This window comes from Hyla sarda, chromosome 6 (genome assembly GCF_029499605.1).
Source record: "Hyla sarda isolate aHylSar1 chromosome 6, aHylSar1.hap1, whole genome shotgun sequence".
NCBI lineage: Eukaryota > Metazoa > Chordata > Amphibia > Anura > Hylidae > Hyla > Hyla sarda.
Window position 1 is genome coordinate 215,943,174 of NC_079194.1, and position 27,497 is coordinate 215,970,670.

Below are 27,497 nucleotides of genomic sequence, written 5' to 3' on the forward strand. Positions count from 1 at the left end.
TATCTCACAAAATATGCAGGGGTTAAAACAACATATGTGGAGAATGGACATTAAGTTGGGACATAAATTGTATAGCTATAGGACGATAGACTACAGATAAGGATGGGGGGGGGGGAGCAGAGGTGAGAATGGTGATTATGCTGGACAGAGGAGAAAGGACAATTTTACTAGAGAACCATAGACTGAAGATAAGACTAGACAGGGGAGAGGGAGCAGGGGAGTAATGGTGTTAGAGCAGGGAGAGGGAAGACAGTTTAGCAAAGGTTATAGGAAATTTTGATAATGGGATAAGAAGCTTAAATCCACATTAACTCCTCTGTTCTTGGAGTCATAAAAAACTATCATTTTGGCTTCAAATGTCTTTCTTTCCTGGATGTTCTTGAAGTTTAATTTCAGGGTCTTGATTTTGAGGTCCTGTAGGGAGTGACCTGTTTGGGTGAAATGGTGTCCAACTGGGGTGCGATAGTCCTTTTCTCTATGGTTGTTGATGGACGATCTGTGGAGGTTCATCCTTTTATTGAGTGGCGGACTGGTCTCACCAATGTAACATCCCAGGTCACACTTGGTGCATTGTATCATGTAGACTACATTCTCTGCAGGAATATTGTCCCTTGATGTTATATTTCTTGTTGTTGTGGGAGGCCTCAGAATTTGTGCAGATGTGTTGACAGAGTTTACAGCGCGGTTTGGTGCAGGCTTTGGTCCCATTGTCTGTATCTGATGTTTCTGTGGGTAGTTTCCTATTGACCAGCTTTTGTTTTAAGTTGGGTGGTTGTCTGAAGGCCAAGATGGGTGGTTTGACACCTCATCTTCTGCTAATATTGGCTGCAGGTCCTTGATGATTTTGCGTATTTCCTCAAGGGTGGGATTGTATGTGGTTACCAGTGGTATGTGTGATGAGGTTTGTTTCTCTCTGTATTGCAGCAGGTGTTCACGTGGTGTTTGAAGAGCAGAGTGGATTTTCTTATGGATGGTCCTTGGTTTGTAACCTTTTTGTTAAAATTTCTCAGCGTTTGTAGATGTGTGTCTCAGGGTTGGAGCAGATGCGGTGGTACCTGATGGCTTGGCTGTATATGATGCCTTTATTGGTGTGCGATGAATGGGAACTTGAATTGTGTAGATAGCTGGATCGGTCTGTGGGTTTTCTATATACAGATGTCTGTATTGTCTCCTTGTTTATAGTTACAGTGGTGTCCAGAAAGTTTACACTTTCTGTAGAGAAGTCCATTTTGAGTTTGATGGATGGATTAAATGAGTTGAAGGCATCATGAAATTGTTTGAGTTTATCCTCTCCTTCAGTCCAAACAATGAAAATATACTCAATGTTTCTGTAGGGTTTGTGAATTTGGGTGTTCAGGAGTCGCTCTTCAAGGTCAGCCATGAACAGATTGGCATATTGTGGTGCCACCCTGGTCCCCATAGCAGTTCCCATCATATGTAGGTATATTTCACTGTTGAAGCTGAAGTAGTTGTGTGTGAGAATGAATTCTATAACTTTGGTGATGATCTGAGGGCTGTATTTCTGGTTGTGGGTCTGGGAGGAGAGGAACAGTGAGCAGGCCTCAATTCCATCTCTGTGTGGGATATTACTATACAGAGATTCTACATCCATTGTTACCAATATGGAGTTGGCAGGCAAGTTCGTGATCTGACTCAGTTTGTTAAGAAAGTCAGTGGTGTCCTGCTGGTGCGTGTAACAAAGGGTTTTTAGTGTGTTTTCTACCAAACCAGATATCTGTTCAGTTAGTGTGTCCATACCTGTTATTATTGGTCTGCCAGGGTTTCCAGATTTGTGGATTTTTGGGAGCATGTAGAATGTCCCTGTTTTGGGATCGGTGGGTATAAGTGTCTCTAATCCTTTTTGTGAGTCCTTTGGGAAGGATTGAATCAATTTTCTTAGTTCCATGGTGAATTCTTTGGTGGGGTCTTCTGTCAGTTTCTAGTAGTATTGTAGTATGTAGTGTCTGACAATTGTCGGTTTCCCTCTTTGATGTAGTCCTGGGTGTTCATGTTCACTACTGCTCCTCCCTTGTCTGCTGGTTTGATTGTGATGGCTTGATTATTTCTTAAGTTTTTGATGGCCTCTCTTTCCAATACTGAGAGGTTGTAGTAGGTTTTATGGTGGTGTTTAGTGACTAAGGATGCTGTTCTTAGTCTGAAGCTTGCAATGTAGCTGTCCAGTTTGCTGTTACATCCTGCTGGGGTGAAGTGGGAATTCTTTTTCTTGATGTTGTAATCCAAGGTGGTAGTGGTTGTGTCCCCTTTGTCATGAAATAATTCTTTAAGTCGTAGTTTTCTAAAGAATTCTTCCAAGTCTGAGTATAGTTTAATGTCATCTAGTTTGGTGCTTGGACAGAATGAGAGTCCTTTAAAGAGAACAGATCTCAGGCTCGGAAAGTTCATAATCTGAAATGTTTATAATTCCAGAGTTGTCTGTATTGATGTCAGGTGTAGTTGTGAGACCATTGGTTGTTTCAGTCCTTCTATTGTTTGTAGTGATCCTAATATTCCTCTCTGTTAGGTGCTTGTAGAAATTTTGGGAGAGTTTGCCCAATTTCTTATTTTTCTTCATGAAAAGATCTCTTATTAAATATGTCACACATAAGCAAAACCAAAAGCAAGAAATACCGCTGTGTTTCTGACCATTACCGCCCACTCCCACAAGGGGTGTGTCAACTCTTGCCCGCTCCTGCAACATGTGTGTCCAATCCCGCCCGCTCCTGCAAACATTTTGTCACAGCACATTTCATTACCTCCCTTGTGCCATTTGAAGCATTTCAGAGGTTTGCAGGACTGTGCAAGATTTTGCAGGACCCGCTGTATGTTCTATGACCAGCCGCAACAATCTCATTACCGCCTGCACCCGCAAGTATTTTATTGGGTCCTGCGGAATCCCAATACCGACGTATTGGCTCTAGTTCCCATCTGCGATTTTGGAAATCCCCCAAATGCACCCATTGTATACAAACTTGTATAAATATAATATGCGGTGCTCACTGCTCTTTATGCTCTTCCTCAGTTCCTTTGTGGAACTCCGAGATGTAGGATAAGTTGGTACAGGATCTTCATGCCACCCATCGCCCATTCCTGGTCCCTTATAGCAATGTCTGCAGAGGAAAGAATTAAAAGGAAATGTAATATCAATCAGATCTAGAAACCAATGTATGGCTGCATTCACACCATGTTTTGGGAATGTGGTGCCGCACCCCATCCATCTCAATGAGATACTGACTCCAGACAGCTCATTTTTTAACTGCATCAGTTTTATTGCCGGACTAAAATTCTGTGGCGGACCACGACTTTCAATCCGGCAATAAAACCAGATACAGTTCAAAAATGAGCCGACCAGATGTACTATCTCACTTATTGTAATGAATGGGGTGCGGAGCGGGTCAGGCGGGGTTATGGCAGGGGAGGGTTTTTCATTTCCAGCCCTAAATGTGGTTTTGCACCAAGGCTTTTTCTCCTTTGCTTATATACAGAAGACTGTTCTACACTTCCTCTATGGTGATTATGATAGATCAGCTCTGAAATAATGTTCCTGTATTAATGACAGTATTTAAATGTCCCACTGAGCAGAGAAATACCAGCAATTTGTCAGAAAATGAGGCTATGCCTGGCATGGCACTCTCCACATGCTGTCCCCACATGCCTGCTAGATGTATCTGGGTCCACTCAGAAATGACTGCGTAAAGATCTAAGGAGACGTATCACTCAGATTGTGGCAGAAACTGTGTTTGCAGCCATTTGTTTGGGTCACAGGCTGTGCCAGACAGATCTGTGCTGTATCAGTTGGTTTTATGGTTCACATATTAATACTGTATGGTAAACTGCATGGTGTAATTTATACATAGTAGGTTATTGAAGGTTACCGACAGCTCCTCTATACTGTTTATTAGTCCCAGTCTAATAAATGTTTTAATATAAACTGCATTCCATTGTATGGTTTTAAAGGGGTTCTCCACCATAAGGTGATTTTAGTACGTACCTGGCAGACAATAATGGACATGCTTAGGAAGGATCTGCTCTTGTCTTGGGGCTAAATGGCTATGTTGTAAGATTACTATAACACTGCGGCTAGCTTTTTGTGAACTGGAATTTCCGGTTTGACTTTTCTTTTTTTTTTATTCCAAAAAGCAGATCACATAAACTGTTTCTGAGTGCAGGTAGGGGTAAGGAAAAAGCACACATCCCTCAGCATCCGTGTCTGTCAGCACAAGAGAGAATTGATCTTTCTGTAGACTGTGGAGCCTGAAACTTAGCAAAACATTTTTCAACTCAAGGTAACCACTACTGAGTATTCATGGCAGGGAATAGGAGTAGATCTGCTACTTACAGGTGCGTCTTTTGGTTTACACATTTCTGCTGATTTTGAGTTGCAATCCACTGATTTTCGCAATACACATGATATGAACGGGTTTTATGAACTGCACCTTTTCGTGAAAAGGCGAAAAAAAGGCGCAAAACCACTGAAAAGTCTCAAAAATTACACCAGCCCAGACTAAGCTTAGCTTTTTGGTGTATGTGAAGAGAGAAATTTCAGAAAATGTTTACCTGCACAAAGGCATTTATCATTGTAGGTGTAAGTGAAGCATTTTTCTACACCTTTTTCGTGTGTCCTCGTAATGTGTAGGAGCACCAAATTTATTAAATGGTCACAGAGCATTTGATACATTTTGTGCAGGTAAACATTTTCTGAAATTTCTCTCTTCATATACATCAAAAAGTTAAGCTAAGTCTGGGCTGGTGTCATTTTAGAGACTTTTCAGTGCCTTTGCGCCTTTTTTGCTTTTTTTACTTGGTCAGCACTCTGCCCTTCCCCCTCAGCCCAGGCCTATATAAATTGGCAGGAAGCTGCATTGGGCCCTATTCTTTCTGGCAGTCTCCTTGTCTTAGACTGGGAGTACACGATAAGTGAGCTTTCACATCTGTTCACACTGGTGCGGTGCTGCGTATCGTCCATTGCTGCCGCGGCGCCATGTCTGTGGGTAGGCACGGCTCAGGGACTGATTTGAGTGGCACTGGGGCTGCTCTGCCAGTGGGTCATTCCCCCTGTGGGTACTGGTGTTGCGCCATTTTATGCTAGGGATGTTAAGGACCGGCTACTTACAGGTGGCCGTGACGTGGCTAGCAGGCTTGTACTTCATGATCATAAAGTACACTAATGACCTGTTAGTTTAATAACTGTTGCTGAGAAGTATTAGATCAATGTGCATGTTGTGGATGTGCGACCATGTCTGTTATCTCTATTTGAATTCAATATGAGAAGATCGCCAACCCTTTCTTGTGGGTGTCTTGCTTAGTCTGACCTACTTATACTAGTGTGGCAGGGGTGACTCCCTCCAAGGGCAATGGCACCTGCCAGCTTGGCTCATTGAATCACCATGGTGTGCATGTCCCCTTATCACATCAAGGTACCAAGAGGAAGATTATTACAGAAAGACATCATGCTAGGAAAGACAGAGGGAAATCACATGAAAGGCCTACTATTTACTGGCTTGACAGCATAGCAACCACTGCAAATATGAAGCTATCAATGCTCAATCATCTGGCCTCATACAGCTAGATAAATGCCTAGGATGGACAATGACAGCATTTAACAACAATCACTAACAAATGTAAAATAAACAAATTTAGCTTTTTCAAGCTAAAGGTGTCCATATCCTATAAGGTAAGGTCCCACGTGTCATATTTTGCTGCATAATTTCAGCAACTGATTTTGCTACCCATTGACTTCATTGGGTAGAAAAATACGCAACAGCAAATATGCAGCAAAATATGGCACATGTGACCTTACCCTTGAAGTGAACAGCCTAGTCTTTAGAGTTGTTTGAGACTGCTTACTAAGTGTAGAGAGGCCGAGAAGAAAACGGCTTCCTAAGAATTTTGACATTCTTTCAGGCACCTTGTGCGAGAACGTCCAAATTCTTAGGAAGCCGTTTTCTTCCCTGCATCTCTACTACTGTGATCAGGACACCTCTGTGGATCACGTACGACTTCAGAGCAGCCAAGCCATACGCATCAGATGACTGCATAGCGATTCTGTGGGCAAGTCAAGGTGTTGTGCCCTCAGCACAACACCATCTGGTAAGAAGATCTACTTTTTATGTGACATCTGATCTAAGACCACACTAGGGGCGTACCTCTCTTTTTTTCCTTTTAATTTTCTCTTGGTTACTGAGGGTCTATTCACACAGGCAGAATTTCCTCACCAATCCCGCTTCCTTGGGTGGTTTCTGGCTTGTGCGGATTTTTTTTATTGGGCTTCCATTTGACCCAGGGTCTATGAACACATCAGAATTCACACAGCGGTCTATTCAGGGTCTATTCATACAGCGGAATTTCCACACTGTGGGTTTCCGCACTCCCGTTGACACTTCGGAATTTCCACTTGTGGAATTCTGCTTGCGGAATTCAGTCAACGGGAGTGTGGAAACCCATAGAAGTTTATGGGCTTTCATTTCCTTGTGAATAGACCCTAAGGGTACATTCACACTTCGGAATCTCCGCTCGCAGAATTCCACTAGCGGAGATTCCGTCTGCCGCCGTAGATACTTCGGTGATAGGACCGCGCTGCACTGCGCCGCCATCACCCTTGACGGCTATGCAGTGCTCACGGAATTCAGCACAAAGAATGAACGTGTTCCTTTTCTGTGCAGAAATTCCTCAATGTGAACGGGTCTTACTGAAGACACATTCACACGGATGGTAATGTTCACTGCGGAATTCCGCAGTGTGAACGTACCCTAAGGGTGACTTTTTATGGGGCTATCAAGCAGAACTTAAGCACAGTAACCAATGTTACTGTCAGGGCCAAACTAGAAGCAAGGACAAATAAAGTTAAGTAGTACTCTTTTTTAATGTCATATTTCATTCCAAAATTGTTCACTGCCGTCTTGTGCAGTCCCTTGGGGGGGGAAGGTACATAAGTTGATTTACAGGACACCAGAGACACTTTACCTCTTGTGTTTCTTTTTCAGTTTGGGATATTTATTAGCTCATAAAAGTTGTCACTTTCCAAGTTAATAATCTTTTTTTTTTTCTAGAGCAGATCTGCAGTGCAAGCATAAAAAAAAAAATAAAATCTGAAATTCCGTGAAGCTCTACATTTTATTGCTGGAACACTTCAGCATCCCTCTCACAAAGCCAATTTTTAGCAGCTTACGGATAAAAATCTCAAATTAGAGGAGGAACAGCGGTGCTGAGATATGAGATCGTAATTTTTGGTAAATATTCTTCCATACGTAATGTGTTCCTCTTTAATATGATGATCTACGACACTGCTTATTTACATACACAACTCTAAATCGTAGTAGACATCGCTGTAAACTCACACGAGCTGTCAGTCTGGTAATAGTCTGGATAACTATTTAGGCATTCCCCTAAATATGCCTCTATGGTCACATGAGAAAAATCTTTTCCTACTGGCTCCCATTGATATAAACTACTTGGAATTTATCAAAATTTTGATCTGATGGTCCAAATGTTGGGATATGTCCCAGTACTAGTAAAGACGAGACTTGGATGAAGCCAGTGCACGCTATTCATGGAGATGGTTCTAAGAGACAGTTTGTGTCCTGAATAGAAGTGGCATTTTAATATCTCTCTGCTGTTACGCTCCAACAGTTTCCATGGTTACACTGAGCGATTCTCATCTCTATGGAGACACATGACCCAGACCAACATCAAACTCGAGTCCTGTACACCGCCATATCTCTGGTACTTCTGTTATCATTTTTGTTTCTCTCAAAAAGTGGCAAGCATGGTCACCTTGTGTTTCCCTCCCTCTGCCTCCATCTACCTCAGCCACTTCAGTGCCTTCTATATGTCAACCATGTGCCCATCATTCGTCATCTCTAACAGAACCGGAATCTGTGGTCAGCTCAATTTTTGACATTTATTTTTATATTTCAGCCATTTCTTACCAATTTGATTTATCGTTCGTCTTCATGCCCCGGAGGGACAATAAATCTATATGGGAGGACTGGTGCATTGGCACCCTATATTCAGTCCTGTTGTGAACGCTCATGCAGTTCTCCGAATAAAGGAGTAAAATAAGCCAAGGGTTTGTCCAAACCTCAGCTTGAGCACCTGGACCGTTATATATTCCTTTCAGGATGCAAACGGTTGATATTTTAACATGAGGCGACCTATCACCCCCCATCTTGCTGATAAAAGTAATCAGCAGTGGACACTTAGATACTTTTTCATCCATTTATTCAATTTCTCCATCCACAGTTATATAACTGGGTTTATTAAATAAACTTTAAAGGAGAATGGGGTCAATTTCCCATTAGGGTTGCCACCTTTCTTGCCAAAAAATACCGTCCATGCTAATTTGCATATCTATATATGCGTAACATGATCACAGGATACACATATGCTGGGGAAATTTTGTCCAATTCTGACCCCTTTAACTTTTTAATTCTCCTTATATGGCTGTATGAGGGCTCACCTTTTTGCACCCCGATCTGTATTTTTTAACAGTACCATTTTTGTTTTGATGTGATTTTTTGATCACTTTTTTTTATCAAATTTGGGAGTTGCAGTTAGTTACTAACTACATCTCCCAGCATGCCCTGATACAGCCTGTGGCTCAGCAGCTGCCCAAACGAAAGCTACAACTCCAGGATGTTGGACTAGATACTCTAGTAGTATATAGTATAGGTCATATTTTCCAACCAGGAGCGTCTCCAGCTGTTGCAAAACTACAACTCCCAGCATGCCCGGACAGCCAATGGCTGTCCAGGCATGCTGGGAGTTGTAGTTCTGCAACAGCTGGAGGCACTCTGGTTGGGAAACATTGGTATAGGTTATGGTGCAATATTCTGGGAGTTGAAGGATAGGTTAGATAAATACGGGCCATTACATTGCCGGTATTGTTAATATAAAAATACTGGCAGGGGGGCTGTGTCGGTAAAACACCGGCCAGGTGGCAACCCTATTTCCCATTAGCACCTACACCACGCAACATTTCTTGGGCAACACCCTATTAGCATGGGCAAATCACATTCTAAATTCCTTGTGTTTTTCCCCTGCAGGGCAGGGGGGGAAGGGTTAAAAACATCTGCACTTCAGCTCTGTATATTGTACATAGCGTCTATAAGTGCAGTACATACCAGGGAGTCTTGTCCTAAAATTTCAAGGAGCTGACTTCAGGCAATAATACATTTTAACTAAAGGTTCAGTATAACGGTTGAAGAAGTTTTTTCGAGAACTCACCTGACTGGGTTAGTTTGCTCATCTATGGCATCTATAGCACTCTCCACCGAGCTGAAAAGAGACTGGATCTGATTGGCCGTCTCCTTCAGAAGAAAACGGGTCACAAACTGGTCAACGTTGGTGCCCTTCTCATACACCTGTGGAGATAGGTCAGCATGGTGAATACACTCATCATCAGTGGTGGGCTGCAGGTCTACACAAGCGCTTCTTGGCAATATATGACACCTACACAAAAAAACCTTTTGCAGTAACTATTTATTTCTCTACATACTAAAGGGTTCGAATGTCTGTCATTGTGGACTCTGCCCATCAAGAAGATCACACGTTGGTACATGTCCAGCTTTAGAATGTTTATCTACTACAAAATAAAGTAAAAACAGTAAAGTGCACCTCTGCTGCCGTCCTCTTGACTATCCCTGGGTGTCCTCTCATTCTAAGGCTGGGTTCACATTGCCGTTCACATCCAACCCGTGAAGGGTCTGACCTGCTCTTTTTCTTTTTTCAACCAATCGGACCCCAAAAACGGGTCAGATGCAAACGGCTACTACTGGACCCCATTCACTTGCATGGGGTCTGTCGGTGATCCATTAATTTTACAGGAATTTAAACTCCTGTCCTTGCCGGATTGCCGACGGAAATCCGAATAACGGAGTCCGACGGCAATGTGAACGAGGCCTAACAGCAGCATTAATGCTTCATGAACTAATGCTGATGGCCAAGATTTATCAATCTGCCTGAAACCAAAACCGTCTGGGTTTTGCCCATAGCAACAAATCATAGCTCGGCTTACATATCTTAAAAGGGATTTTCCATGAAAAGCCATTGATTACCAATCCAGGAGCTGAAGCTGCAGTACCCAGGCACCACCATAAGGCCCCTTTCACACTATCTTTATCCTCCTGTAAAAATCTCTGTCATGAACTCCTGTCAGAAAGTCCATAAAACGGCCGTCAAAAAATCCCATTTATGACAATGGGATTTTTTGACCATCCTTTAGCATCAGTTATGTCCTGTGGTGACTAATGTCCATTATTTTTGATGGGGCAAGTAACGTTGCATGCATTAATTTTTGTCCTGTCAAAATAATGGTTGGAATAATGGATGTTAAAATTTTACCACTGAAGTCTATGGGTGCCAGATGTTTACAAATGACATCTGTTATTGTCCATTATTTTTATGTTCTTTTCTGATCCGTTATTGCTACTGATCATGCTCAGTACAGAATCACAACCAGGAAGTCACATGGGAATAAAATAATGGACTATAACGGTGCATAACAGATGACAAAATGTCCGTCAAAATTGGTCATCAGTTATCATCCGTTGTATTCAGTTTTTCATAATTTTTCATGACCCGTTATTGATGAATAACGGGTGTCAGAATGCAGGAACATACCGGTAGTGTGAAAAGGGCCACAGGAATTAGGGCAAACTGCTTGCACCCCACCAGTCAACTATTGATACCCTATTCTGTGGATGGGATTGCTATGGTAAGACCAGACAGTTTTTGTTTCAGGCAGATTGATAAATCTGGACAACTGGAAAGTGTAAACTTAGACCTAACTGTTTAAGAATGTGCCAGATTGTGGCTCAGGCTGTTAGATAAATCTGTCATATTCTTATATTGTCTAGTCCAAAGTTTGGACTAACTATTAGTTCGCTTAAATTTTGTGTAAAAAAGATTTTGACACAGTCAAGCGCCATGTCTCCTTTGCCTCTTTTGTCTGACAAAGAAAAAAAGTGTCTAAAACAAAAAAGAATAAATGCCTACATTCAAAGTCATCAAAGTCTTGTGGCACAAATTTTGCCAAAAATGATTGTGTGAGTACAGCCTTGGGCCAATAATTGGCAGTCACTGGATTGTGGCTTTTCACTTCTCTTATTGTCAGAAGCCCAATCCTGTTTACACCAGGGCATGTTCTGCCAACTAGTAATCCTTAGGCCTTCACAATCCCAGAGATCAGCAGGTCAATAAGCATTTGCTTGGTTTTCATCTTATCGCTGTTCCCGTTGAGCAATAGGCCCTTAACGGTGGGTCACTAATGCAAAACAAAATAGTGTTAAAGGGGTACTCTACCCCTAGACATCTTATCCAATGGATAGGGGATAAGATGTCTGATCGCGGGGGTCCCGCCACTGGGGACCCCGCAATCTCTGTGCTGCACCTGGCATTAGTATAGAACGTGGTACTCAACTATTTTTAGTGAGGGTCCGCTTATCCAGGTCTGCCATCCGGTGAAAGTCCGAGCTGAACGCTAAGGCCTGGTTCACAAATAACGGCCTCAGTGCCAAACGAGCAACTGAAGTGTAGAGGATGTATGACCTGAATACTGCCACACACTGTACCTCTGAATATAATACAGCCGCACACTGTACCCCTGAATATAATACTGCCGCACACTGTACCCTCTTAATATGATGCTGCCACAAACTGCACTCTCTGAATATAATACTGCCACACACTGTACCCTCTGAATATAATAATGCCACACACTGAGACCCTGATATATTACTGCCACATACTGGGCCCCTGGTATATTACTACCACACACTGTGCACCTGAATACCACACACTGTGCCCCTGAATATAATACACCCTGTACCCTCGGAATAGAATAATGCCACACACTGTACCTCTGGTATATTACTGAAACACACTGTACCCCTGAAAATAATTCTGCCACACACTGTACCACCGGAATATAATACTGCTCACACTAGGCTCCTGGTATATTACGGCCACATACTATGCCCCTGGTATATTACTGGCACACACTATTACCCTGCAGTATTACTGCTACACGCTTTTCCCCCAAATATATTTTCGACAAACATTGTGTTCCCTGTACCTCTGTGCCCCAAATAATTGATGCCACTGTGCCTCCAGAATTAATTATGCCACTCTGCCCCAGAGTTAATTATGCCACTATGCCCCCAGAATTAAGGATGCCACTGTGCTGCACAAAATTAATGATGCCGCTGTGCCCCCAGAATTAGTGATGCCACTGTGCCCCTAGAATTAATGATTCCACTGTGCCCCCAGAATTAGTGATGCCACTGTGCCCCCAGAATTAATTAAAGGAAAAATATCATGCAGAAAAACATATACCCTATTCAAAGGATACAGGTTAAGTTTTAGATGGCAGGGGTCTGACCGCTGGGCCCCCTTCGATCTCCTGCACGGGACCCCGGTTTTTCACAGGAACGGAGCGTGTCAACTTCCGCACGAAGCAGCAGTTGACATGCCCCCTTCATGTATCTCTATGGGAGTGCAGGAGATTGCAGCGATCTAAACCCCCGTCATCTAAAACTTATCCCCTATCCTTTTGATAGGGGATAAGTTTTTCTGCATGATACTTCTCCTTTAACACATTCCCTCCTCAGAGTTCCCCTGGGTTGGTGACACCTACTCTGAGCTCACCTGAGGTGCTCACGTGTTTCCCTATATATAATGAAACGCTTTCTATGGAAGACTATGTATGACTAAGGGTGTATGCGGACACCTGGAAAGACATCACATGACTTTCCTTGTCCTAATGTCATTTTTTAAACAATAAATTGTTGAAGATTGCACGTTCTGTGCTGGACAATCTCTTTTGCTATACCGTGCTATTGATGTTGCTCTTCACCAGTCTGAGACGCAGTGGGGAGTTGTGGGTAAGCGGGACATTGCTCGTCGTTTCTCTTAACCCATCATACATACATATACACATCCCCTCCCATCCATCGTCACCTTGCCCCCTTATCCAACCTCAGTCACCTCCCCCCACATCCATTTATTTATCCATCCACAGTCACCTCGCCCCCATCCATCCACAGTCACCTCGTCCCCATCCATCCACAGTCACCTTGCCCCCCCATCCATCCACAGTCTCCTCATCCCCATCCATCCACAGTCACCTCACCCCCCCCATCCATCCAGTCACCTCGCCCCCATCCATCCATCCATCCAATCACCCCGCCCCATCCATCCATCTACAGTCACCTCCCCCCCATCCATCCACAGTCACCTCGCCCCCCCCCATCCATCTATCCACAGTTACCTTGCCCCCCATCCATCCACAGTCACCCCGCCCCCCCATCCATCCATCCACAGTCACCTCACCCCCATCCATCCAGTCATCTCATTCCCCATCCATCCATAGTCACCTCGCCCCCATCCATCCACAGTCACCTCGCCCCCATCCATCAATCCATCCATCCACAGTCACCTTGTCCCCTATCCATCCATCCATCCATTAAGTGTCACCACGCCACCCCATCCATCCATCTACAGTCACCTCACCCCCATTCATTCATCCATCCACAGTCACCTGGTGCCCCCAGCCATCCATCATTTCACAGTCTCTTCACACACACACACACCCATCCTTCCATCCATCCATGCACGGGTCTCCTCACCCCTCTCCCCATCCATCCACAGTCTCCTCACTCCCCCATCCATTAACAGCCTCCTCACCCCCATTCATTAACAGTCTCCTCACCCCCCATCCATTCAGTCTCCTAACCCCCCAAACCCATTCATCCATCCATCCATGGTCTCCTCACACACACATTCCCCATCCTTCCATCCATGCACGGGTCACCTCTCCTCATCTCATCTCCCCCTCGGTCCTCTCACTCCTGCCCCAGCCAGTACACTCACCCTCCAGTGCCGCTGGTAAAATGTGAGGTAGCGCGGAGGGTGCGGTTTCTGTTCTCCTGTGTGCACTGATGGTGATCTGCGGGGATGGAGGCAGGGACCTGTCAGGGGCTTGGAGCAGACATGCGCATCTGCTCCAAGCAGCCCCTGACCTGTCTGGCCCTGCACAAATTTTTAAAGAGCCCGCGCTGGGAATAAAGGTAATGGACCTGCTGTGGCCACAAAATGTATAGAACGGTCAGTGCTGCTCCCCCTGTGCTCCTTATAGGCAGTGATTTTAACCCCAGACTCGCTAATTGTTGCGCTGCGGCGCTTCCGCTGCCCCGACACTGCTCTAACTACTAGTGCGGCGACCTGACAAGTTTTCGGGGCTGGGTTCACCAAACAGTAGGTGCGCCACTGTTCGTTTGTATCGGTGTCTTAAAGACACCTATACAAATGAAAAAGGGGAGATCCGGCCGGAGGTCCGGATGACTGGCAGCCGAGGTTCGGATCTGGACCGCGGTCCGCCAGTTGAGCACCCCTGGTTTAGAGCATCGGGTTCAGCGCCGGAGGCTCGTGACGTCACGGCCTCACCCCCTCGTTACATCATGGCCACGCCCCCTCAATGCAAGTCTATGGGAGGGGGTGTTATGGCCATCACGCCCCCTCCCATAGACTTGCATTGAGGGGGCGTGGCCATGACGTCACAAGCCTCCACCCCGTATCGCAAGTCATCCGGCACAGGGCATAGTTCGCTCCGTGCACCGGATGTCTGGGGTGCCACAGCCAAGATTGCTTGGGTCCCCAGTGGCGGGATCCCCGCTATTTTACATCTTATCCCCTATCCTTTGGATAGGAGACAAAATGTCTGGGGCGGATTACTCCTTTAAGCTTTTTCTTATCAATTCAAGCAATATTAATAAAAAAAAAAATCAAAGCCTCTCTTTAGTACTTTGTTACCTGTCATAGATTGAAAAAAATCTATGCAGAATGTCCATATACAGATTTACTCAGAGTATTAAGGGCAACTTCTTCTCCCATCCCCAGCTTCAGTTTATTCAGGCGGACCATCTGCTGGTCTGTCTCAACAGAACATTAACAATTTTGAAAAACCGTAAATAACAATTCATACACAAAGGAATAGCAGATGAGAGTTCAGAATAAGTCATCTTGGCTTGAGAATACATTCTGTTTTCCAGTCAAAACTAAAGGACTGGAAAACAATGACAGCTATGGAGCCTGTACAATTGAACTGCAATTCCACACACATCCTATGAAATAAAACTGGTGCTAACCATTCTAGATTTATATATATATATATATATATATATATATATATATATGAACTTGCAGCCCCTCAGGGCTTGTTTGAATCTCTGTCCATCCTGTTTATCTAATGATCTGAAGGAAGAAGGCTCCAGAGAGGCCGGCCACATCCAATATAGAGTAGACATGTCATCTCCTTGTCTCCTTGTAGGCACTGTCAGAGCTTTTTTTTTACGTTACCAAATGGTGGCTTCTAGATTAAAGCAATCATAAACTAAACTACAACGCATATCCACAATTGCCTCCAGTTCTCCAATATGTTTAATTTGAAAAGCATACAGTGGGCCAAAAAAAGTATTTAGTCAGCCACCAATAGTGCAAGTTCTCCCACTTAAAAAGGAGAGAGGCCTGTAATTTTCATCATAGGTATACCTCAACTATGAGAGACATAATGAGAAAAAAAATCCATAAAATCACATTGTCTGATTTTTAAATAATTTATTTGCAAATTATGGTGGAAAATAAGTATTTGGTCAATAACAAAAGTTAATCTCAATACTTTGTTATATACCCATTGTTGGCAATGACAGAGGTACAATGTTTTCTATAAGTCTTCACAAGGTTTTCACACACTGTTGCTGGTATTTTGGCCCATTCCTCTATGCAGATCTCCTCTAGAGCAGTGATGTTTTGGGGCAGTCGCTGGGCAACACAGACTTTCAACTCCCTCCAAAGGTTTTCTATGGGGTTAAGATCTGGAGACTCAATAGCAAAGGAATTGTCACGATTCGGCTTACGGGTTGTGGATCCGCTGTGTCAGCGAGGGATTGGCGTGGACCGTGCTAGTGGACCGGTTCTAAGAGGCTACTGGTTTTCACCAGAGCCCGCCGCAAAGCGGGATGGTCTTGCTGCGGCAGTAGCAACCAGGTCGTATCCACTAGCAACGGCTCAACCTCGCTGACTGCTGAGAAGGCGTGGGACAGAAGGACTAGGCAGAGGCAAGGTCAGACGTAGCAGAAGGTCGGGGGCAGGCGGCAAGGTTCGTAGTCAAGATGGATAGCAGAAGTTCAGGTACACAGGCTTTGGACACACTAAACGCTTTCACTGGCACAAGGCAACAAGATCCGGCAAGGGAGTGCAAGGGAGGAGATCAGATATAGCCAGGGAGCAGATGGAAGCCAATTAAGCTAATTGGGCCAGGCACCAATCATTGGTGCACTGGCCCTTTAAGTCTCAGAGAGCTGGCGCGCGCGCGCCCTAGAGAGCGGAGCCGCGCGCGCCAGCACAAGACAGCAGGGGACCGGGACGGGTAAGTGACCTGGGATGCGATTCGCGAGCGGGCGCGTCCCGCTGTGCGAATCGCATCCCCGACGGCCATGACAGTGCAGTGCTCCCGGTCAGCGGGACTGACCGGGGCGCTGCAGGGAGAAAGACGCCGTGAGCGCTCCGGGTCCCCGCTCCTCCCCGGAGCGCTCACGGCGTCTTTCTCCCTGCAGCGCCCCGGTCAGTCCCGCTGACCGGGAGCGCTGCACTGTCATGGCCGTCGGGGATGCGATTCGCACAGCGTAACAGTACCCCCCCCCCCCTTAGGTCTCCCCTTTTTTTGTCCGGTAACTGCCTCCCCTGGGATGAGGACACCGGGAAAGAATGGAGGGTTTCCTCAACGGCAGGCAGTGCAGCAGGAGTTGGAATGGGGAGGGAGGGCAGAGGGTGAAGCTTGGCACGGGGCAGGGTGACACAAGGACGGGAGCCATGAGGAGGCACAGAGGCTTGCCTGACGGGACTGGGAGGGGGGGAGAGGCACTTCCTAAGGCAGGCAGAGTCCCAGTTCTTGATCTCCCCGGTGGTCCAATCAAGGGTGAGAGAATGAAGCCGGAGCCACGGCAGACCGAGGAGGACCTCAGAGGTACAGTTGGGGAGAACGAAGAGCTCAATCCTTTCGTGGTGGGGTCCAATACACATCAGGAGGGGTTCTGTGCGGTAACGCACGGTGCAATCCAGTCTGACTCCATTGACCGCGGAAATGTAGAGCGGCTTGACGAGACGGGTCACCGGGATGCGGAATTTATTAACAAACGACTCCAAAATAAAATTTCCAGAGGCACCGGAGTCCAAGCAGGCCACGGCTGAGAGGGAGGAGTTGGCTGAAGGAGAAATCCGCACGGGCACCGTGAGACGTGGAGAAGCAGACTTGGAACCAAGAGACGCCACACCCACGTGAGCTGGGTGCGTGCGTGCGTTTCCCAGACGTGGAGGACGGATAGGGCAATCCACCAAGAAATGCTCGGTACTGGCACAGTAAAGACAGAGATTTTCTTCCCTACGGCGATTCCTCTCTTCCTGGGTCAGGCGAGACCGATCCACTTGCATGGCCTCCTCGGCGGGAGGCCCAGGCGTAGCCTGCAAAGGATGCTGTGGGAGAGGTGCCCAGAGATCTAAGTCTTTTTCCTGGCGGAGCTCTTGGTGTCGCTCAGAAAAACGCATGTCAATGCGGGTAGCCAAATGGATGAGTTCTTGGAGGTTGGCAGGAATCTCTCGTGCGGCCAGCACATCCTTGATGCGACTGGATAGGCCTTTTTTAAAGGTCGCGCAGAGAGCCTCGTTATTCCATGATAACTCGGAAGCAAGAGTACGAAATTGGATGGCGTACTCGCCCACTGAAGAATTACCCTGGACCAGGTTCAACAGGGCAGTCTCGGCAGAAGAAGCTCGGGCAGGCTCCTCGAAGACACTCCGGACTTCAGCGAAGAAGGCCTGGACTGTGGCTGTGGCAGGATCATTGCGGTCCCAGAGCGGTGTGGCCCAAGACAAGGCCTTTCCTGAAAGAAGGCTTACTACAAACGCCACCTTAGACCGTTCTGTAGGAAACAAGTCCGACAACATCTCCATATGCAGGGAACACTGAGACAAAAATCCACGGCAGAGTTTAGAGTCCCCATCAAATTTGTCCGGCAGGGACAAGTGGAGGCTAGGAGCGGCCACTCGCTGCGGAGGAGGTGCAGGAGCTGGCGGAGGAGATGGTTGCTGCTGTAGCAGAGGCAGAAGTTGCTGTAACGTGGCGGTCAACTGCGACAGCTGCTGTCCTTGTTGGGCAATTTGCTGCGATTGCTGAGCGACCACCGTGGTAAGGTCAGCGAGACTTGGCAGCGGCACCTCAGCGGGATCCATGGCCGAATCTACTGTCACGATTCGGCTTACGGGTTGTGGATCCGCTGTGTCAGCGAGGGATTGGCGTGGACCGTGCTAGTGGACCGGTTCTAAGAGGCTACTGGTTTTCACCAGAGCCCGCCGCAAAGCGGGATGGTCTTGCTGCGGCAGTAGCAACCAGGTCGTATCCACTAGCAACGGCTCAACCTCGCTGACTGCTGAGAAGGCGTGGGACAGAAGGACTAGGCAGAGGCAAGGTCAGACGTAGCAGAAGGTCGGGGGCAGGCGGCAAGGTTCGTAGTCAAGATGGATAGCAGAAGTTCAGGTACACAGGCTTTGGACACACTAAACGCTTTCACTGGCACAAGGCAACAAGATCCGGCAAGGGAGTGCAAGGGAGGAGATCAGATATAGCCAGGGAGCAGATGGAAGCCAATTAAGCTAATTGGGCCAGGCACCAATCATTGGTGCACTGGCCCTTTAAGTCTCAGAGAGCTGGCGCGCGCGCGCCCTAGAGAGCGGAGCCGCGCGCGCCAGCACAAGACAGCAGGGGACCGGGACAGGTAAGTGACCTGGGATGCGATTCGCGAGCGGGCGCGTCCCGCTGTGCGAATCGCATCCCCGACGGCCATGACAGTGCAGCGCTCCCGGTCAGCGGGACTGACCGGGGCGCTGCAGGGAGAAAGACGCCGTGAGCGCTCCGGGGAGGAGCGGGGACCCGGAGCGCTAGGCGTAACAGGAATCCACTATGCAAAGACGCACACCACAAAAAAGTACAAAATGCAATTTATTGTAAACACTAATAATAGCACAAACATGTAAAACCACTTAAAAACATGTACAAAACATGGAGGAGGATTGTAATCCCACTATACACCCACCCCCTAGCAGACACAAATGACCCAAAGGGAGGGTCCTTGTTGTATGATATGAGCAAAAGACAAGTGTCACATGTGCAAAACACCACCGGGCCTGTGTATAACAATAAAATAAACCATGATGCAGTTGCATGCAAGAAATAATGGGTGGTAAAAATGGCACTAATAGCCCATGCCACTAATACCCACTAATGTCCAACTGCTATCTAGAAGGTAGCATGTAACAAGGTTCTCAGGGACACCCTCACCAGCAAGGGGCACACAGCAGCTCCACGCGTTCCGCTGCCCTTGGTGGTAGCTTCCTCAGGAGTTATTTGTGCTAGATAGTGAAGCAGAATATAGGGCAAATGAAACATAAAACACCTGTGTACCTAAAGTGCTGGGCATATATAATTACATGCCGATTCTATTGCTCTCACACTTGTATGGTGGCATACTCCATGACCGGAAGCCAGGTTTCCAGCACAGCCTGGCGGCATGTGACGTGGCCGAACCCTCATCACCACGTGACATGCATCGTGACCGGAAGTGGGGCATGGCGTTCGGCCACGTCACATGTAGGGTGGCGTTCCGACGGAGGCACGCATGGCATTATATTGATATATATACTGTGGTACTGTGTACTGTGGTACTGTGGCAGGGCATTGGTTTTTCTTCTTATTTCATTTGACAACATGGCTCCCAGTTTGGAGGCCAGGGAGGCACTTTGGAATAGCCAAATGTTGAATGTTTCCAGTGTTGAGGAAGATAGTGGTAATGTGAATTCTGACTTTTCTCGTATCACTAAGGAGCTCATTGAAGCTCACAAGTCAATGACTAGAGTTTGGTGGAACATCAAGAGTTTAAAGGAATATCTTAAAATATTTATGTACCCGAGGGGACTTAGAGTGCAGATTTTTCCCTTCTGGGAGGTGACTCCCACTTTTAAGTATACTTGGGAAACAGGATTGGCACAATGTTCCAGAATCATTACTAACATGTTATTGGAACATGATAAGGATCTACTGACTTAAACAAAATCCCACATTCCAGGCCTGGAAAGTCAATTGGGTCAGTTTGATGCAATAGAGCAGGTAGAATCTTTTTGAAAAAAGTTGAGTGATATCCTAGACAAATACGAAAAAGACATTATTGCTGGGAAACGTTTGCACGTGATGAGGGAGATTATGATAGGGGTTTGGTGTACAGATGGAAACATACTGGCAATGTCAGGGGTAATTTCGAGCCCAGGGATTCCCGGGTGGCAGTGGGCACAGCAGCATCCAGCTCGAGTGATTTTTTTAGGATCACGCGACACGGACACAGTACCAGATGGGCAAATGTCACCCCAAACACAAAAAAGGCCCCCAGGAAGAGGAAGGCCAACTACAACTACCCCTCAGTACACCAATATCGTCCGAGGAAGAAATATAACATACAACCTTAGCCAGGAGGAGAGGTCAGTACTTGAGAGGGGTTTGTCCTTCTCGCCTACAGCACAAGTGGATAAGTTCACCCTGGTTAAGGACTTGTATTTATTTTGTAGGAAACTTTCCCTGAAGACAATTTATTCACAGCCGGGGACACCCGAACCATCCTCGATATTGATCGACAAGTGCTCCAGGATTTACTGTATTTGCTCTCTGAAGGTGAGGCCGCTAAGGGCCTGTTAGAATTCCCTCCAAGTATGCACCTCCCTTTGCTAATTTTCTGCTATATAGGTGTTTTTTAATGTTATGGTCCAGGAGATCAAAAACTTGCCAAATGTTGGGTCTTCTGGTCCAAATCTTACAAGGAAGGAGCAGTTGGCATTGAGGAAGTTGAAACAACTGTCCTCCTTTATCATAAAGGAGGCTGACAAGGGAGGGAACATTGTCTTATGGCCTGTTGAACTTTATGTTGCAGAGGCAAGGAGACAACTTAATGACTGTGTTTACTACATGGAGCTGCCTTCTGACCCCACTGAAATATTCAAGCGTAAATTAGATCGTCTTCTGGAATCAGTAAAAAGATATGGAATCATCTCCGAAAAAGAATACAGTTTCTTATATGTGACTATGCCCGTGGTAACAGCATTCTATATGTTACCTAAGATACATAAGCACTTGACCAACCCAGGAGGCAGGCCGATAGTGGCAGACATTGGTAGCCTGACGGAGCAGGCATGCACTTACATTGATTATTTTTTGCAGCCACTGGTTCTGGATCAACCATCTTACCTCAGAGATTCCAGGCATCTGGTGGAACAACTCAAGGAAGTGGTCTTACCTGGAGATTTTTTGCTTATGACGTGCGATGTTGAGTCACTTTATTCGAATATCATCCATGAGGATGGAGTAAAGGCAGTATGAGAAATTCTCAATTCAAAAGGTAACTGGGATAGGATGCATGACTCCTTCTTGATTGATTTACTACAATTCCTCTTGTGTTATATTTATTTTTTTTGTTTGCAGGCAAGTTTTGTCAGTAGGTGTCTGAGATGGCCATGGATGAGCATTGTGCCCCCTCCTAACGCCAACCTCTTTTTCAGGTGGTGGGAGGCGTCACGCGTGTACCCATCTGGCGGTTTCAGGGCACATGTTCACAAATGGTTTCGTTTTATCGACGACATTTTGTTTATTTGGACACGTATGAAGGAGGAATGCGTGGAGTTCATTGAACTGCTTAATGACAACAACTTATGGATTAAACTTACCTGGCAGATATCGGATGAGACAGTTGACTTCTTGGATTTAAAACTAATGAAAGTTGGAGGTTGCATTACCACGACATTGCATCGCAAAGCTACGGTGACCAACAGTTTATTACACTATGAGAGTTTCCACGCTGAACACATGCGGAAGGGTGTCCGTGTGACCAGTTCCTGTTGATAAAAAGAAATTGTTCCGAGCCTGAGGAGTTCAAAAAACATGCCAAAGATTTGATAGCCCCTTTACAAGGGAGAGGCTACCCACTGGACGTGGTTTCAAAGGCCTATCTAAGGGCTAGTCACACGGATAGTGATATGCTTTTGCACCCATGGATCAGACATGATGACACTAATCTACGGTTTATTACGTCCTTTAATAATCAATAGAAACGCCTGGGACAGATCCTGGATAGACATTGGTGGATACTTAAATCAGATTCCAAGACGAGTGTGTTGATCACGTCTACTCCCACGATGACAGCATGCCAGGCTCGTAATCTCAAGGATGTTCTCATGAGGAGCCATTTTAAGGTCGGGGAGACTCGAAGAAGAAACAGGTATGTTGGGTCTTTCCCTTGTGGGGAATGTTCCATTTGCCAGTACATGGAGCCTACTGGGGAGTTTACTAATCCTCAGGATGGTGGTGTCACGATGCCGGCTGGCAGGTAGTGGATCCTCTGTGCCAGAGAGGGATTGGCGTGGACCGTGCTAGAGGATCGGTTCTAAGTCACTACTGGTTTTCACCAGAGCCCGCCGCAAAGCGGGATGGTCTTGCTGCGGCGGTAGTGACCAGGTCGTATCCCCTAGCAACGGCTCAACCTCTCTGGCTGCTGAAGATAGGCGCGGTACAAGGGAGTAGACAGAAGCAAGGTCGGACGTAGCAGAAGGTCGGGGCAGGCAGCAAGGATCGTAGTCAGGGGCAACGGCAGGAGGTCTGGAACACAGGCTAGGAACACACAAGGGAACGCTTTCACTGGCACTAAGGCAACAAGATCCGGCGAGGGAGTGAAGGGGAAGTGAGGTGATATAGGGAAGTGCACAGGTGTAAACACTAATTGGAACCACTGCGCCAATCAGCGGCGCAGTGGCCCTTTAAATCGCAAAGACCCGGCGCGCGCGCGCCCTAGGGAGACCCGGGGCCGCGCGCGCCGGGACAGAACTGACGGAGAGCGAGTCAGGTACGGGAGCCGGGGTGCGCATCGCGAGCGGGCGCTACCCGCATCGCGAATCGCATCCCGGCCAGAGGCGGTATCGCAGCGCCCCGGGTCCGTGGAACCGACCGGAGCGCTGCAGTGAGAGGAGTGTAGCGAGCGCTCCGGGGAGGAGCGGGGACCCGGAGCGCTCGGCGTAACAGTACCCCCCCCCTTGGGTCTCCCCCTCTTCTTGGAGCCTGAGAACCTGAGGACCAGACTTTTGTCCAGGATATTGTCCTCAGGTTCCCAGGACCTCTCTTCTGGACCACAACCCTCCCAATCCACTAAAAAGAAGGTTTTCCCTCTGACCTTTTTAGATGCTAAAATTTCTTTGACGGAGAAGATGTCCGAGGAGCCGGAGACAGGAGTGGGGGGAACAGATTTGGGAGAGAAACGGTTAATGATAAGTGGTTTAAGAAGAGAAACATGAAAGGCATTAGGAATACGAAGAGAAGGAGGAAGAAGAAGTTTGTAAGAGACAGGATTAATCTGGCGCAAAATCTTGAAAGGACCAAGATAGCGTGGTCCCAACTTATAGCTAGGGACACGGAAGCGGACATATTTGGCGGAGAGCCATACCTTGTCTCCAGGGGAAAAAATGGGAGGAGCTCTTCTTTTCTTATCCGCGAATCTCTTCATGCGTGAAGAAGCCTGTAAGAGAGAATTTTGGGTCTCTCTCCATATGATGGAAAGATCACGAGAAATTTCATCCACAGCGGGCAGACCAGAGGGCAAGGGGGTAGGGAGGGGGGGAAGAGGGTGACGGCCGTACACCACGAAAAACGGGGATTTGGAGGAAGATTCAGAGATTCTGAAATTATACGAGAATTCGGCCCAAGGTAGAAGATCTGCCCAGTCATCCTGGCGGGAGGAAACAAAATGTCGTAAATAGTCACCCAAGATCTGGTTAATTCTTTCTACTTGTCCATTGGATTGAGGATGGTATGCAGAAGAAAAATTTAATTTAATCTTGAGTTGTTTACAGAGGGCCCTCCAGAATTTAGACACAAATTGGACGCCTCTATCCGAGACGATCTGCGTAGGCAACCCGTGAAGACGAAAAATGTGTACAAAAAATTGTTTAGCCAACTGAGGCGCTGAAGGAAGACCAGGAAGAGGGATGAAATGTGCCATTTTGGAGAATCGATCAACGACCACCCAAATAACAGTGTTGCCATGGGATGGGGGTAAGTCAGTAATAAAATCCATACCAATCAGAGACCAAGGTTGTTCGGGAACAGGCAGAGGAAGAAGAAAACCAGCGGGCTTCTGGCGAGGAGTCTTATCCCGGGCACAGATAGTGCAGGCTCGCACAAAGTCCACCACATCAGTCTCTAGAGTCGGCCACCAATAGAAGCGAGAGATGAGTTGCACAGATTTCTTGATGCCCGCATGACCTGCGAGATGGGAGGAGTGACCCCATTTGAGGATTCCGAGGCGTTGGCGTGGAGAAACAAAGGTCTTTCCTGGAGGAGTTTGCCTGATGGAGGCTGGAGAAGTGGAAATCAGGCAGTCAGGAGGAATGATGTGTTGAGGAGAGAGTTCAATTTCAGAAGCATCTGAGGAACGAGAGAGAGCATCGGCCCTAATGTTCTTATCAGCAGGCCGAAAGTGAATTTCAAAATTAAATCGGGCAAAGAACAGAGACCACCTGGCCTGACGAGGATTCAGCCGTTGGGCAGACTCGAGGTATGAGAGGTTCTTGTGATCGGTGTAAATAATAACTGGAAATCTTGATCCCTCCAGCAGATGCCTCCATTCCTCAAGTGCTAATTTAATGGCTAGAAGCTCTCGATCCCCGATGGAGTAGTTCCTCTCCGCCGGAGAGAAGGTCCTAGAAAAAAACCCACAAGTAACAGCATGCCCGGAAGAGTTTTTTTGTAGAAGGACAGCTCCAGCTCCCACTGAGGAGGCATCAACCTCCAATAGGAAGGGTTTAGATGGGTCAGGTCTGGAGAGCACGGGAGCCGAAGAGAAGGCAGACTTGAGTCGTTTAAAGGCGTCTTCCGCTTGAGGAGGCCAAGACTTGGGATCGGCATTTTTTTTGGTTAAAGCCACAATAGGAGCCACAATGGTAGAAAAATGTGGAATAAATTGCCTGTAATAATTGGCGAACCCCAAAAAACGTTGGATGGCACGGAGTCCGGAGGGGCGTGGCCAATCTAAGACGGCAGAGAGTTTATCTGGATCCATTTGTAGTCCCTGGCCAGAGACCAAGTATCCTAGAAAAGGAAGAGATTGGCATTCAAACAGACATTTCTCAATTTTAGCATAGAGTTGATTGTCACGAAGTCTCTGAAGAACCATACGGACATGCTGGCGGTGTTCTTCTAGATTGGCCGAAAAAATTAGGATATCATCAAGATATACAACAACACAGGAGTATAACAGATCACGAAAAATTTCATTAACAAAGTCTTGGAAGACAGCAGGGGCGTTGCACAGGCCAAAGGGCATGACCAGATACTCAAAGTGTCCATCTCTGGTGTTAAATGCTGTTTTCCACTCATCCCCCTCTCTGATGCGGATGAGGTTATAGGCGCCTCTTAAGTCCAATTTAGTAAAGATGTGGGCACCTTGGAGGCGATCAAAGAGTTCAGAGATGAGGGGTAAGGGGTAGCGGTTCTTAACCGTGATTTTATTAAGTCCGCGGTAGTCAATGCAAGGACGTAGAGAGCCATCTTTTTTGGACACAAAGAAAAATCCGGCTCCGGCAGGAGAGGAGGATTTACGGATAAAGCCCTTTTTTAGATTCTCCTGGACGTATTCAGACATGGCAAGAGTCTCTGGGGCAGAGAGAGGATAAATTCTGCCCCGGGGTGGAGTAGTGCCCGGGAGGAGGTCGATAGGACAATCATAAGGCCTGTGAGGAGGTAGAGTCTCCGCTTGTTTTTTGCAGAAAACATCCGCGAAGTCCATATAGGCCTTAGGGAGACCGGTTACTGGAGGAAGCATAGAGTTACGGCAAGGGTTACTGGGAACCGGTTTTAGACAGTCCTTGGAACAAGAGGGCCCCCAACTCTTGATCTCCCCAGTGGACCAATCCAGGGTTGGGGAATGAAGTTGAAGCCAGGGAAGTCCAAGGAGAATTTCCGAGGTGCAATTGGGGAGGACCAAAAGTTCAATCCTCTCGTGATGAGATCCGATGCTCATTAGAAGGGGCTCCGTGCGGAAACGTATGGAACAGTCCAATCTTTCATTGTTTATACAATTGATGTAAAGGGGTCTGGTGAGACTGGTCACTGGGATGTTGAACCTGTTGACGAGAGAGGCCAAAATAAAATTTCCTGCAGATCCAGAGTCCAAGAAGGCCACAGAAGAGAAGGAGAAGGCAGAGGCAGACATCCGCACAGGCACAGTAAGACGTGGAGAAGCAGAGTGGACATCAAGGATTGTCTCACCTTTGTGCGGAGTCAGGGTACGTCTTTCCAGGCGGGGAGGGCGGATAGGACAATCCCTCAGGAAGTGTTCGGTACTAGCACAGTACAGGCAGAGGTTCTCCATGCGGCGTCGTGTCCTCTCTTGAGATGTCAGGCGAGACCGGTCGACCTGCATAGCCTCCACGGCGGGAGGCACAGGAACAGATTGCAGGGAACCAGAGGAGAGAGGAGCCGAGGAGAAGAAACGCCTCGTGCGAACAGAGTCCATATCTTGGCGGAGCTCCTGACGCCTTTCGGAAAAACGCATGTCAATGCGAGTGGCTAGGTGAATAAGTTCATGAAGATTAGCAGGCATTTCTCGTGCGGCCAGAACATCTTTAATGTTGCTGGATAGGCCTTTTTTAAAGGTCGCGCAGAGGGCCTCATTGTTCCAGGATAATTCAGAAGCAAGAGTACGGAATTGTACGGCATACTCGCCAACGGAAGAATTACCCTGGACCAGGTTCAACAGGGCAGTCTCAGCAGAAGAGGCTCGGGCAGGTTCCTCAAAGACACTTCGAATTTCCGAGAAGAAGGAGTGTACAGAGGCAGTGACGGGGTCATTGCGGTCCCAGAGCGGTGTGGCCCAAGCCAGGGCTTTTCCAGACAGCAGGCTGACTACGAAAGCCACCTTAGACCTTTCAGTGGGGAACTGGTCCGACATCATCTCCAAGTGTAATGAACATTGGGAAAGGAAGCCACGGCAAAACTTAGAGTCCCCATCAAATTTATCCGGCAAGGATAGTCGTAGTCCAGAAGCGGCCACTCGCTGCGGAGGAGGTACAGGAGCTGGCGGAGGAGATGGTTGCTGGAGCTGTGGTAGTAACTGTTGTAGCATAACAGTCAGTTGAGACAGCTGTTGGCCTTGTTGCGCAATCTGTTGTGACTGCTGGGCGACCACCGTGGTGAGGTCAGCGACAACTGGCAGAGGAACTTCAGCGGGATCCATGGCCGGATCTACTGTCACGATGCCGGCTGGCAGGTAGTGGATCCTCTGTGCCAGAGAGGGATTGGCGTGGACCGTGCTAGAGGATCGGTTCTAAGTCACTACTGGTTTTCACCAGAGCCCGCCGCAAAGCGG

The 27,497-nt window shown here is 47.1% G+C and overlaps 1 protein-coding gene across 2 annotated transcripts in view; it reads right to left on the bottom strand.

Annotated features, from left to right (window-relative positions):
• Positions 1-27,497, bottom strand: part of NECAB2 (N-terminal EF-hand calcium binding protein 2) — a 223,908-nt gene that overhangs the window by 23,037 nt on the left and 173,374 nt on the right. For both annotated transcript variants that reach the window (XM_056526414.1, XM_056526415.1), the window contains 2 exons: positions 9,223-9,359; positions 2,998-3,107 (listed from right to left, as the gene is read on the bottom strand). In XM_056526414.1, the coding sequence (XP_056382389.1) occupies positions 2,998-3,107; positions 9,223-9,359 (247 nt within the window). The remainder of the gene's footprint in view (positions 1-2,997; positions 3,108-9,222; positions 9,360-27,497) is intronic.